At 36.0% G+C, this 15861-nt stretch overlaps 1 protein-coding gene across 1 annotated transcript in view; it reads right to left on the reverse strand.

Moving 5' to 3' along the window:
- Positions 1–15861, reverse strand: part of LOC127958831 (transmembrane protein 8B-like) — a 119449-nt gene that overhangs the window by 63491 nt on the left and 40097 nt on the right. Inside the window, exon 3 of the mRNA XM_052557839.1 lies at positions 9806–10013. Within this exon, the coding sequence (XP_052413799.1) occupies positions 9806–10013 (208 nt within the window). The remainder of the gene's footprint in view (positions 1–9805; positions 10014–15861) is intronic.

Genomic DNA, 15861 nt, shown 5'->3' on the forward strand with positions numbered 1-15861 from the left:
GGGCGGGGCAACAGAAAGAGCTAATTGGCTTGCAGTGGTGTGTGATTAATTATGCTGTGCGATTCACTGCCTCAATAGTCATCCTATAATTAGATATTTTTCAAGACATGAAATCATCTTTATTAAAAAGGCTTAACTAAAAATCGTGAGTGCTTCATGTCATGTTTTAAAATTCTCTGTGATATGAATTAGTACAGTATAACACATATTCAGAGAATTTGAAGGCTTTCATCTACTAAACACTAGGACACTGATGACATGATTGCGACATTGTGCATTAAAACATAACATCACTGTATAAACACATCATTCTGCATCTTTATAGCAGCTGATAAAAACTACAATGACATTATATATTTTATTCTTTTTTATACATTGCCATATGATGTGCTACAAATGGCAAAAAGTTGAATTTAATAGACAGGTTTCTTGAGCAGCATATTAGAATAATTGCTGAAGAATTATGTGGCATGTCTGAAATTATGGCTGCTGAAAATGAACCTTTTCACCACAGAAATAAATGACATTTTATATTAAAATAGAAAATAATAAAAGACTTCTTTCAAAAACAACCCCAAAACATCTGCATTTAGACATTAAATACATACACAGCAAGAAAGAAAGGCACAACATGTTTCAATATAAACATTAGCATCTAGAAATACATAAATTAAAGAGTAAATGAAAAAGGGGGGTCATTTGAATCTTTTGAATCAGTCTGAATACTGTACAATACTTTACAAAAAAAATGGCAGGATTGTTCCCATCATGCATATTAGAGATGATAGATAATCACAAATAAAATCAAAAAAAAGAAAAGAAAAAAAAACAGAAAAAATAAGGATTTGTGTTCATATAGTTACACTTATATATAATGAGCAGCCGACGCAGTCTGGGTATTTTCAAGGGACTAAACGTTTCAGTGCACTGAAGTGGTTTTGACAACAGGACACCTTAGAAACGGCTGACTCCCTGGCCAGAGCATGATGATGATGACGATGTCCCATGCAAGAAGCAAGCAAATCATCCACCATTTATTCTATGCAGCACTCATTATGACAGTAAACATCAATATCAATATTTCAGAAGAAGCAGCTAATCAAAACCACATTTTTCATCGTTTGCTTTACCTCCGGGAACCTCAAAACCTTCATAAGTAGCCTTGATACACTAGAGGTATGTGTTGTAATGGTAAATTCTCATTTCATTAAGGTCTATTTGGTGGATTTGCACCACTGGGCAGGTGTCACTGCATAGACGGTTTTCTGAGTCATGTGTCGCTCATTATCTCTGGTGTATTATCAAGGTCTAATTCGCTCTAAGCTTGATTAGAAGACTCATTCATTTCAGCATGAACCGTTCTGCAAATCACTTCTGCAGCCATACACCAGAACTAAGATAGTCTCAAGGCGTCGGGTTTGTCTTCTGGGTAATAAGTGAGACATTTACATGGACACGCAAAGAACAATTCACTGATGGCTTCAATAAACCCTTTGTTTCCCCTATTACCACAGGATTTTTCATAGACTGCTATGCAGTTTGCTTGTGCTGCCAGACTACTCCTGCTATTTCTTTAATATTGTGCACAGTATATAAACAACCCAGATGACTATAATACCAGAATGTGTGGTTATGATATCATAGCAGAGGCTACCAGGGAAATACTAACCAGTTACCCTAGAGCTCCTGGGGGGAGCTACTACAGTACTTTTTCTATTAGCAGTATACTGTACATTTTGAGCTTCACATCCAGTGTGATGGATGAGCACCAATTTTGAAAATGTCCTTTTTGATTGCCAACATATTTATTTTTTAACACAAATTTGGATATAATTAATTATTGTAGAATAATTCCATTTGATTCATGTTGGCAGAATAATACAACAGAATCATATTTTAAAATATGTTTTAATATATTAATATTTAATATACTTTAAAATGTAATTTAATCCTGTGATGGCAAAGCTGAGCTTTTCAACAAGCTATTACCCCAGTCTTCAGTGTCTTTAATAACAGAAGAATTGTAAATTATAAAATTATAATAATTAAAAATGCTTCATAAATCATTCTAATAAGCTGTTTTGTTGCTCAAGAAACATTAATATCACTATCAATGTAGAAAATATTTATTTGTGTAAACTGTAACTTTTTTTCATGATTCTCTAAAAAAACTGAAATTTTGAAATGAATAGCACTGATTTAAAAAAAGAAGTCTTTTATAACACTGTAAATGTCAAGTTGCATGAATCTTTGCAGAATAAAATATTTTATTTTAAAAGAACCTTACTGCCCTTAATGCTTAGAATGGTGGTGTAAACATAAAAAATAAAACTTCAAGTATGAAATGGATTGAATGGACTGCCTTTTGGAGAAACCCATTCGTAAAATCTATATTGCCTCCCAGAGGGAAGTACCTACTAAGCGAGTAAGTGTTAAGTATTAAGCGTTCTTCTGCCCATGATGCAATGATTTATCCAATACGTAATGAGTAACTACTACACAATCTACATGAAAGCAAATGGAAACATCACTTTTTAGCTTAAAATGGCAGGATGGAGTTGTAGGCGGGATAATAAGGATGGAAAAGCAAAACAGCGACCATTAAACAACAAACTTGAGAAGGAGCCCCATCTGTTGTTTGTCCATGGCTGCATACATAAAACAGGCACAGCTGGTGCTGGTGGAGGCAGACACGGCCTTGCTTCTGTACCCCCACCCCGCGCTTTTTGCATTGTGTCTGACATGCAAGATTTGTCAACTCGTGACGCCTCTGCCTCCTTACAATTCTTCATTGATCTGATTTGATTAGGGGGGATGTTTGCAACTCATGTGCCAGCACAGACAAAAGGAAGAGAGAGAGAAAAAGATGCAAATAATTGCTTGCCTTTTCACAGCACAAATTTGGCAACTTTGAGCAACTAGTGAAATAATTAGAGCATGCGTGCAGAGCAGCAAACAGGACACAGAATTGATAGCGGACTGTTGTTGGCATTTCGCATGTTTAATGTGGTCTCCAGCTGTGTGAGGGATAATTTCTCTGACACACTGCTCATGCAGAACCACGAGGAAGAGTCCATATGTTCAATGAGAAAAAGATTCTTTTATCATTTATGGTGGATCATTGTGGACTCCAAGTCTAGTAAAAAAAAAAAAAAAAAAAAATACTTGAGCATGAACCCGCAGCATATGAGGCACCAAGGCATTTGAGCGTAGCTTTTTGGCCGTGTACGAAAAACATTTATCATTTGTCAAGGAACAGAACTGCAGGGATCCACAGTCTTATTAGTGGTAAAGCCTGGTGTTCCCCTGCACATCTACCACAATCCTCCACTTCTGTTCTGTGATTTAGCACCCAAGTCCAGAAATAAATAAGTGACGACATAAGAGTCCAGTTTTCATACTTCGATCAACAGCTGGGTGATTGTATAGCTAACAATTTTCACTTTGCATTCACAATATAGTATTGACAATAACAATCTTATTTTTAAAAAATGAAATATTTATATTGTGTTAATACTGCACATATGATAATTTTGAAATATGTCTTAAGTCGCTGGGGTATATTTGTAGCAGCAGCCAAAAATACATTGTATTGGTCAAAACTATCGATTTTTCTTTTATGCCAAAAATCATTAGGAAATTAAGTAAAGATGATGTTCCATGAAGATATTTTTTCATAAATTTCATACTGTTAAATATATATAAAACTTATTTTTTGATTAGTAATATGCATTGCTAATAACTTCAGTTGGACAACTTTAAAGGCGATTTTCTCAATATTTAGATTTAGATTCAGATTCCAGATTTTCAAATAGCTGCATCTCAGCCAAATATTGTCCTATCCTAAAAAAAAAAATACATCAATGGAAAGCGTATTTATTCAGCTTGATGTATAAATTAAAAATGTATTAAAATTGGTTTTGTGGTCCAGTGTCACATATCATAAATAACCCAGTCTCGTAACTATCTAGTTGACACTTGAACATACAGTAGTAGGTCATGGTTTAACCTTAATGCTGGTTGCCACTCATCTTAAAATCGAAAATAGCAGACAATATAGTGTGTAGTGTCTACTGGCCCTCAAAATCATGACAAATGAAAAGGAGACTCTACCTGCACCCAAAAAAGTTTTAGCTTATCAGTTTGGGAGTTTTTGGATTCTATTAAAAAAAATAAGAGTGTTAAGCGACCCCAGACACCCCAGTCTGCAGGATGTGCTGATCAACAGCAAGCTATTTTTGTATTATGATTACAAACTCTTTCTCCACCTCCCGACGGTCACATTTCCAGCTGGATTTTTAGCCCCAAAAATAAAAAGAATAAACAAAGCTTAAGATGAATTTGAATTATATCATTATTTATTTCTTCCATATTTCAATAGATGCGTGATAATACTTTACTTGACTTCTTTTCGACACAATAATTGTGTGGTAAGAGAAAAAAACTGATATTGTGACAGCTCTATAATTAGATTTTTACAAATTATATACCTTACAGCCTGAGTGTATTAAACTGGCAAGCTTGGGATTTTACCATTAAAAAAATTTAATAAAATCCACACCTCACCATTAACCAGCTGAGTAAAGTCATAGATCATTATCTGATTAAAATTGCTGAGCTTCTCCTCTTGCCTAACAAACACTGTCTACAGTATAAATAACTATAGGCAAGAGAAGGTTATTTTATTTATATAGCACATTTTATACACAATGGTAATTCAAATTGTTTTACATAAAAGAAAGTAAACCAATCATCAAACAAACAAAAAAATTAATAATCACAACCATAAACGAATTTAAAAACTTTGAAAATTATTTAAGCCTAGTAAATTGTAATGCATTATGAATTTCATTAAACAAGAACAATTGCATCTGACCTAGCACATCTTAATAACACAAAAAAAATCTAAAATGTCTTTTGGCCTGTTTACTATGTAAAAAAATAAAAATAAATTCAATATAGAGATAAACAGCCACAAGACTGACAGCCCCCCTCCTCACTTGTGTAGACCTTACCCCAAAACAACAAAGATGCACTGAACGATAACATATCTCCAAGTGCTGACAGTTTCCAATTAGTTTATTGATTTACTCCGAGAGTTTAGTTAGTGCAAGGCAAACTGTCAGGATGCTCAGCTTCTGGTCGCTGCTCATCCACTGTGGCAGCTTCATCCAGCAGAGACGGCCGGTTGATCTTTACTGCGCGCTTGACTCATACTCATCCCCCTTCTTTCCTCATTCCTTTCCTCCCTCTCCCTTTCTCTCTTCCTCTCTCTACAATTGGCCATCTGCTTGTGTGACTGTGCGCCAGCAGAGCAGGGTCCGGCTGCTCCCTGATTAGCCTCACAAACACTGTGGAGCTCATCAGCTGAGAGAACAGACTTGCACTTTGCTGAGGGCTGCTGCAGCTTCGCTCCGCTGAGATTCACCTCTGTGCACCATGTGTCCACGGAGCTTCGATCCTGCAAGCTGTTACTTGACAGTCAGTTACGGGCTTGTATTTGGGTCGTAGCAGTTTACCATCATGATGTGAATTTCAAAATAGGATTTTAAAAATGTAAGACTTGCTATACAAGATATCCATTAAATTACAATAATAATAACAACTAATGCTTAAAAGGAGAGGAGTAGAGGAACCACCCATCAAAAAAATGATAGAATAAAAAATGCATTTTTCAACGTTGGTGATAGATATTCAATTAAAGGCACTAATCATCTTTTTAACAGAGTTTGTTTACTCCAGAATGCCAGCCTAATTTTTTTAGCAACTTGATTTGAATAATGTTTTTAAACAGTCCTGACAAATTGAGAAAGAATGCAATGCCAAAACTATTTAGTTAAATAGGATAGTATTGTATAACAGGTATCCTTTTTACAGGTAACATTAACAAGATGGAGTAAATTTATTTCACTGTGCAGCGAGTTTGTGGCATAATCTACCTAAAAGCCCCTTCAACAAAACAAAAGTCCAATACAACATAACTCCCATTACACTAAACAGAATAATAAATAAACAATGTATTCCTCAGGGAAAGCATGGCCTCGCTTTCCACACTTCCTCCAATTACTCCACCTCAGTAGGTTCAGCCATGAGCTTTTCTGCCCCACAGGTGCTGTCGTTCCCCAGATGAAGCCTTCGTCGTTCCAACTTTTGTCTCTGTCTAATTGGCTGGCATTGTGACCCTGTGGGCTCAGAGGAAAGCGGTGCCCTTAAAGCGGAGTACACCGAGTAGAATTATTGCTCTTAATCCAGGAGAATGGCCTCCACCACGACCAAACCTGCTGCAGTTAATTAAAGAGAAAGGCTGAAGTGCAGGCCTGGTGGCTCTGAGATAAGTAAGAGCAGCAAAGGACAAAACTCAGCTGAGGTCGACTTTTTAAGATTGTGCAGGGAGATTGAGGTAATGCTATTGTGAACGTAAGAATTCCAATTAAGATGCGAGAAGTTTACTCCAATGTGAGATCCATTTAGATGCAATCCACCGCAGTGATGTTGTTTAAAATCTTAAGCAGAGAGGTCACTTTATGAATTAGCATGCCCTTGTGTTGCTCTAAACCAATATAACTTTCTTTCTTTCATGGAACATAAAAACATAAGTTTCCATTAATTTGCCGGCCACTCTTTTCCAAGCAATTATGCGGACTAAGATTGTACACTTCAAAAGGATGCAATATATATATATATATATATATATATATATTAAGGGTGAACCCGAATAGTCGACGATTTGAGGAGCCTGATTCGACTACCAATCTAACAGTCGAATATTTGTGGGGTGTTATTTATTATGCCATTTTGACTATATGGGGGAGCTCAAATATCTGATTTCACATAGAACTAGCAGTTTTATCCCAATAAGTTAATTTAGAGCCTATGATAAACTGTAAGAACCTGGAATGAAAGAAGCTTCAAATTAATATGTTAAAGTGCGTGAACAAATCCAACCACCTTTATAGATTTATGTTTCACTTTTCATAATCCGTGACCGACAGAGGAGCATCTCAGCAGCAGGGATTTAAAACTTTACCAAGACTCAAACTCACACAGGAAGAGACTGGATTTTTTCGAACAGGTAGGGCACAAGTGATTTCAAAACATTTCAGCCGTGTATATATATCTTGCATATTTTATTTACCTGATATAAGCTGCATTTGGTTTTGAGTCAAGCGCATCACTGTAGTACTACGGTGAGATCTCTTCAGCGCACAGTGCGAGCAGGTCAAACTACAATGCAGAATATTAATAACTATGACTGAGACTGTTAAATACATAATAAGAAGACCATTATACTAAAATACTATGAATTTTTAGAGTTTAACTGCCAGGTTTCTGCACATTATTTTGTGAAGAACACGTCCACAAAAGGAGTTCGCATTCAGAGCCCCGCAAATACTGTATGTCCATAAGCATTCAGACCCTTTTTGAAAATAGCCTATAACTCTTAATATTAACGTTATGCTGTATAAATAACGAAGCGTATTCTATATGAAATTATGAGTTGAATCCCACTGATTAAAGAACATTACCTGCTAACGTTTTAGGCTTACGTTATAATGAGAGCACTATTGTAAAAAAATAAATAATAAGAATGAGAATAATACAATTGTTAATTGTTATGGTTTTGCCGGCATTAAGTGTTAGCTATCTGTAAATCAAAGCATAAAACATTATGTTAGTCGAATGTCTGACTTGACTCTTGTCGATGTATTTTGCCCCGCCCCCAAACATATGATTAGACAATCATAGACAGATTCGAAAATTGTTTTTGACTATGAAAATCCTTAGTCAGGGACACCCCTAATATATATATATATATATATATATATATATATATATTAAGTCATCAGGGTTTGGAGCAACATGAAGATAATTCAATTATGGCCATTTTATTTATAAGTGAAAATATATTTTTTAAACCAAATCTCATTTATAAAAATATTAACTTGCACAGTTTGAAGTTCTAGAGGCCAAAAGCACACTTCGGCTATTATTATTTTCTAATGCAATCAAAGAAAGCACATAATCATATTTTACACTTATTTTCCAGATTGTAATAGCACTTTTCTCTCATGTTACAGAACTGTCAGACATTGGCTAAATTATTCATGGCAGCACAATTAAAGCAGATGTGAGTCTCAGTCAAGGAGAGAAAACAGGTTTTCTGTATCTACTGTACATGCAAATACAAATCAATGGAATTATATCCAGTCATTACTCTGTAAGGCAGACATCTTGGCATATCCCATTTTCACCAGGTGATTGTGTAGCCTGTATAATTTACACCAGGAGAAAATGTAGCTGGACAGTATTTAAAGCATTTAAATTTAAATAATGCAAACTCAAAATTCAACTTTTGATTGTGATTGTTTCTGGTCCGATGGTCCTGTTTATTTCTGTGAAACATCTCGCAATGAAAAAAATTATTTTAGGGAAGCATAGCACTCTCATTATATTGCATTTTACCATGTAACACTTCTAAACAAATACATAATTTATTTGTAAGATAAATACATAATGTGAACAGAAATAGGAATGAATGAAAGAGACTTGCCTTGCATGACTTAGTACTATATTTTATATGAGACTAAATGCCGGTTCTTTTAGTGAAATTAAAAAAATATGTAAGCTTTATAAGTAAGCTGTTTATGTGAATTCAGTGTCCACTGCGAGCCAGCACATTGCATTGTGCTTCCTAGTAGACTCCAAGCAGCATGAGCTTTTTAAACGCTTTCCACTGGCTGATTTTCCCTATTTAAATATTCCCTCTGGGCAGTAATACCCTTAATAAGAATACTACAACCTGCTGTATATTTGTGTTTACTGGCAGGGAGCATTATTAGGCCGTAATTTAGCCACTGCTGACATGCTATTACTTACGCATATATCTTAAGATGCACGATTGACCCCTTGTTTTTTAATATGAACTGCCTTTTTCTTTTCTTTTTTCTTTATACACTTTGCTGCAGGAATTTAAAAAAGCCCTGGATGTACAGACTCAACAACCATTTTTGAGTGAAGCGAGACAGTAGCTCTGTGAACCTTCAAATATTCAGGAAATAGTTTTGGTATCAGGCAGTAATGAAGCCAAAATAAAAAGTGTATAAAAATTTGATTTCCTTTTTAAAAACTTTCTTTCTCCTAAGCAGTACTTAATTTCTCCCACTTACAACTTTTTCATTTACATCTCACTATGTAACAACTCATTTGTGACTTTAAAACTCTTTACATCTCATAGTGTGACTTTATATCTCACAGCATGGCTTTCTAACCCAACACTTTATCTCACAATTATGTGTTTTATTCTTTACTTGGAAAAATGCTTTCATACCACAGAGACAGACGTCATACTCGGAAAAGTGTGTGGTTTTGTGAACAATAAGAAAAATACACCAATTTTAAAAAGTAATGCACTTCTAACATGATATACAGTAATATATATAAATGAATATTCAGGGCATTATACAAAAGAAAAATGCCATTGTCTCTGAGATTACAACCCGAGCGAAATAATGAGCACTCTGACAGGAAACGCATACATAATCTCATTTGAAAAAGAAGTCTATGACAAGTTCTGAACTCACAGCGCTCACTTTTAAATTACTACCCATGAAGGCCACCCACTGACTCTGCGGAAGTGAGCTGCTTCAATTATAAATGCATAAATGCCGAGAGGAATGTACGTGCACCACCATGAACATAAGGCATTTTTCATAATCAACAAGCTTAGCTCTTGTTAAAAGCAGAAACGATTCTCTCATTGTTAGCCCTGTGATCACTGACTGCTTTATCCTGTGTTTTTACTCACCTTGACAGAGATCTTCCCCTCATCCTTTGGTAAGTGTGCAGCCAGGAACCAGTCTCCTGGGAGGGGGCTGGTGACATTGAAAACCCCTGTGGTGCGGTTGGGCAGCGTCCATGTCAAAGTGACAGCGAAGGAGCCTGGTACAATGGTGTCCTTTGGAAAACGTGTCTGGAGGGGGTTGATTACAGGTGGAGCTCCTGACCTGAAGTACCTGTAAATCAAGATGATAGTCACATTTCAAGACGTTTCCTTGGATGAGATCAGTCGTTTATGTCCAGCATATAGGAAAACTAAATCACGTGTGCATTTCAAGTGAAATATAATAAAAACAAGTGAGTGCATTTAGTGAGAAACAGAGGGCCAGAGAAAGCACAGACATCAGTCCTGAAGCAATTAGAATGCAGAAGACGCAACAATTTCTTACTCGATCACAAGAGAGGAAGTGGAGCGTTGTGACTAATTCTGAATTATGCATGAGGTAAATCGTAAACAAATATTTCAACATTTAACTTCATCGTTAATGTTTTGAGCAATGCTTACGAATTTAAGAAGCATTGATTTGGAACAGCGCCTCGACTAGGCTGCAATTATAAGTAAAGGAGAGAAGAATGAAAGAGACGAAAATCATTCACTTACATCAGACTCATTTTCAACACAAAACTGCAATGTGCTTCTCTTCATTTCGACATGGGAGCACAGGCCATGAAAGTCTCTAGCCTGTCAGTCAGGATACAGACACAGGCAGACAGTAGGAGCCTGCAACAAATCATGCTATGACACTTTTTCTAAAAGGCTTCGCTGTCTGCAATTATTTTTGCTCAATGCACTGCTTTGTGTCTCCTGTAGTTTGTCAGTCACAACCCTGACAATCCTTGTGGGGGGAAATGCCCCTCCATGAAGGGTTTCACAACAAAGACTATCAATTACTCTTTTATTCCCAGTTTCTCTAATTTTCAGAGGTAAAAAATGATTCCTTGAGACAAGTAAAAATGGCAAAAGACAGCACATCCACATATGTGTGTAATAGATTCACTCAATAATTCAGACATACTCATGATGAATACTGATATGACACATTTTAAGTGTTCACATATTGATTTATCTTCATAACTGTGCACAGCTAGTCAAACACCCATTAAAAGAAGAATATAACACCTGGAGAAAGCTGTCTGTTGCTGTCTGCTGCACCCTCCGGAAATATGCCTTTTGAAATCTGGGTCAATGATGTGATGCTCACTTTATATCCTAGCTATTAATCCCAAAAAAGGCATATGGTGGCATACAAAGACTTGTATCGCTTAATTAATTATTTTATTATATATATATATATATATATATATATATATATATATATTCATCTTAGGTAATGGTGATATAATTGTCTTAATATCATACTTAAGAAAAGGTACGAAAAATATATAAAAATGTCACTTTTATGTCTACAAACAGGAAATTATATTGTAGAAAGGTAAATAAAATATTTTACCCTTACAGGAATCCATTAAAGATACAAAAACTAGCAAAAAAGAATAAATAAGTAAATAAACTACCTCAACAAAAACACATAAACCCCTTTATAATCTTACCAGCCAAAACCGATCTCTTGTCTATAAAGTATAAGTTCCTTTAAGGAGGCAATCTATTAACCAAATTTCTGTTGCATAGCAGTAGTAGTCCAGCTTCTATCTAATAAACCTGTTTGTCAAGATTATAATGTCTTCTGATTTCTTTGTGTTTTCTCCTTACATTTACATTTATTCATTCTGCAGATGCTTTTATCCAAAGCGACTTACGACTGGAGAAAACATAAAGCGATTCATCAAGAGACAAACAGTCATAGGAAGTGCTCACAATAACAAGTTTCAGGCATTGTTTAAATCAGTACAAGCTAGAAAGGGAAAGTTGTTGTTGTAGTTGTTGTTGTTTTTTAATTTAGGATGAAGTCAAGTTGTGCTGGAAGAGATGAGTTTTCAGCTGTCCTTCATGAAACAGACATGCAATCTTCAGAGATGGTCATGCTTACCCAGAGGTCCTGGATCCTTGACAGGTAATAACTCAAAGTACTTCTGCTAGAGCTCTGCAGTGTTATTATAAGTCATCCTGGCCTTCTTGTACTCTGAGCCTGCGTACCTTAAATTCCCCAACATTCGGGGTCTTATTCAAATACGTAGACCCCATACTGCTTACTGCTTACAAGTTCAGCACTGTCAGACAGATGTTTTCAGCACTGGATAATTATTTTATCTGGTTTGTGTTCTGTACTGAGCCATGAACTTTTTCCTTTGAGGCTGCAGTGGAAGCTTTGAGTGCAATATTGTGACACAAAAAAGACATACAGTCCACATACATAAATGACCACAGCTACAACTTTTCTAATTAACTTAGCAAGTGCTATAAATTAGCATTCCCTGGGACTGAATGAATCTGCCTGATGAAGCTACTATGCATCCTTAATGCTCTTATCTACAGTTCAAATACTTAAGCTAACACAAGGTGAAAAAAAACCATATGCCATATGCAATTTATTGCTCCAAAGGTTTGGCTTCATTATCCTTTGCAGAGCATGCAGTGCTCTGTTGTGACCCAATTAGTTATACATCCATACATGTTAGCAAAACACATCCAAACATGTTACTGCCAGGCTCATCAAAGCAACACAGAGCTGTCCTAAGATCAGAGTCCAAGCAAACAGATCATCATAATCAGATCAACATGCTCTGTAGTCAGTCCATTTCCTCACAATGTTTAAGGTCACACTCTATTACACATCTCTAGTTGTCAATTACGCTGGAGAGAGTTTGAAACAAGGTGAAAACAAGGTTTGGTAATTAACACAAGGCAAGTTCGGCAACAAAAATAACAAATGAGCACTCACAAAAGCTGGGAGACAAAGATAAGAATGGCATTAATTGGAATTATGAATGTCAATCCATTAAAACAACTGTAATCAAGTAAACATGATATGATCTATTAAATCCAATTAATGGCAAATTATTAGCAAATAATTACATTTATAAATATTTTCAGAGAAAAGATCCTACTGTATATGAAGGTAATTTGAAGATACTGTAAGTATGTGTAGTATTCAGTAATACAGTATATTTTGAAAATGATTATGCACAGAATTATCACAGGCACTTCGAAATATAGTGTATAAGTCTTGGTACCTTATTACCTTTTAGAACTTACATTAGCTTCTTGTTCATCAAAAATGTACAACACTGTGTGTATGATGCAACAAGCCAAATGCAAATGCAACTTTATTCTATAGAAAACCTTAACCTGGTACATAACACAACTATACGTTTTGTCACAGAGAATAAAGTAAGTCAAACAATATTTATGTTTTTTAAAAAGCCAGCCCAGAAAATATATGTAGGTTCAGTCCATTGCAATATTGTTTTATTGGTCAAGGATATTTCAATATGGTGATAAAAGCTTAAAGGATTATACTGTGATATGAAAAGTAGAAATGTAATATGCCTAAAGCATTAAATAGACATCAGTGACGTTTTTTGAACCCAGTATATTGTTTTTTATCTTTATCATGGGTTCAATCAAATGCATCTCACTTAACTCATCAACATGATATTAGAGACTCCAAGACCAGAAATGAGTGCATCAGAGAAAGGAGGCATTTACAATGTGCACAGTTGGGGATCCTACATATAAGTACTGACCACTGATGTGACAGGTGATTTTTTACAATAATAAATAGTTTAAAACTTTTTATGTACACATCTGCTTTTAATTTAATGTAAAAAATAAACATGTAATAAACATGAAAATAAATGTTCAGCCCTAATTACTACCTTTGAATACATATGTCTATGTCAAAGCTTACAAATAAGAAAAATGTTCTTCACAGTTAACCAAAAAAAAAGCATGCATTCATATTAAGTTTCATTTTCAATTTTCACAAAAACGTAATTATCAGATTTGTCACCTCGTCTTCTTTTCAGCACCATGGACAGCACACGAACAGAAAGACAAATGAAGCACACCGTAACATTTAGTTATAGAGTTCTTGTGGGAGGCAGGTCTAAAACCTTGATATTAAAATTCTCCAGATACCACTGCATTACTTCAGTGTTGCTGGCAAAAAGCAGGAGTAGTTTACATTTAGGCCATATGTCCAATCTTTTCTTTGCCAGCTGAAAATGCTAGGCGCTCTTTTGAAAACACCCAGCTGTGGCACTTGAGAGCACTTTGAAGGTGAAGTGTTTAGCTAGACACATGAATGGAAACCACTAATAATTAGCTATTATTTCTCCATTGGTGTTCTGTCATTATACAAGTAGAATGTGATGGGAGGTGATATTTGTCCCGTCCAATCTCCATTGTGAATGGATGGTTGGGTAAAAGTTTTACCTACACAGCCTTAGTCCTTAAAACGGACTTTGTTCGGCATGTGACTTTGAGGTTAAAATGAAAAATTTGACATGCAGCCTTTGTGTTTTTGTCACTCATCTGCTAGTTTATGTCTTGATTAGGTCTGTTGACAGTCTCATCCCCTAGATCCTGCATTATGCAAATGAATGGCATAAATCTTGCTGTTCTTGTTCTTGTATTTGTCTAAACAAACAGGCGTGAAATGCAGATTGAGTGCTGAAGACTAATTGAGGTGAGGTGATTTCCATCATTGTTTTGCTGTCTCGCATTACCATGCCTTGTGCATTGAGTGCCCGGTCCCTCAGCGAGCATGTGAGATGAATTAGATCTTAAGATCATTAATGTGCATGACACTCGCTGTCTTATTATTGATGAGGCAGAGATAAAGCAACGACTCCGGGCTTCAGCCAGGAGGCCAGACACAAACAGACTGGAGAATCACATCTGTGACCTCAATTAAAATGTGAATCTGAACATTGCATCACTTTTCCCTAAAACCCCACATTGCACATTGATTATCTGATGTGGTGTGTCAGTTCCACATAAGAAGCATTGGCTTGATGTTTGAAGGATGATCCAGTGAAAAGGGACTGCTGGGAGGACCTCAGGAGCTCTGTTTCTGCCTTGGCCTCCTGGTTTGTATGGGCTACAATTAGTGTTGTCACGACCTGTCCGGCAGCATCGTATTGATCTACAGGCTTTAGCGCAGGGCTGTTATCCACTAGACCCAGTCGTCCTGTTTTCTCCTGTATCTTTATCTTATCTGCCCGCTTTATCTCTCCCCCAGCTCCTAGTACAGCCTGTTTTAATTACCATCTATCTATGGCACCCCCTGCATGCTATCTGACAGCTGAATCGACAGAATGGAGCCCTGCCTTGTTCATTATGAAAACAGCAAGAAGACCTGGGGCCTCGTGGCAAAACTTGTGCAGTAAATGTTCTGTTCTATCTATCTTAACTTCCATATAGTCATCTTTCTTTCTATCTCTATCTGTCTGTGAATCCATTCGTCTTTAACTATCCATCTTTTTTACTATCCTTCTTTCTTTCAATCCACCCACCTATCCAAATATATTCATCCATCTTTCGATCCATCTTTGTCTATCCAACCCTCTTTCTATCCATTCATCCATCTTTGTATCCATCTTTCCGTCTATCATCCAACTTTCTATCCATTTATCCATCTATCTATCCATCCATCTTTCTGTTTATCCATCCATCCAACCCTCAATATGCATTCATCATCCATATTTGATCCATCCTTGTCTACCCATCCCTCTTTCTATCCATTAATCCATATTTCTATCATCCATCCATTCATCTATCCATCAATCGATCCATCTTTGCCTATCCATCATTCTATCATCCATCTTTTATATCCATACATCCATCTTTCTTTCTATCCATTTTCCTTTCATATATCCATCCATATATCCATCCGTCCATCCATATATATGTTTCCATCTATCCTTCTTTCCTTCCATCAATCCACCAATCCATATATCCGTCCATCTTTAATGTATCCATCCATCCATCTTTCCTTCTGTATAGCCATTTTTCTATCCATCCTTCCATCTTTCTGTCCATCCATTAATCTATTCAACTTTCTTTCTATCCATCTTCCTTTGATCTATCCATCCATCTATACATCCATCCATCCTTCTGTC

This window comes from Carassius gibelio, chromosome B5, assembly GCF_023724105.1.
Source record: "Carassius gibelio isolate Cgi1373 ecotype wild population from Czech Republic chromosome B5, carGib1.2-hapl.c, whole genome shotgun sequence".
Taxonomy (NCBI): Eukaryota; Metazoa; Chordata; class Actinopteri; order Cypriniformes; family Cyprinidae; genus Carassius; species Carassius gibelio.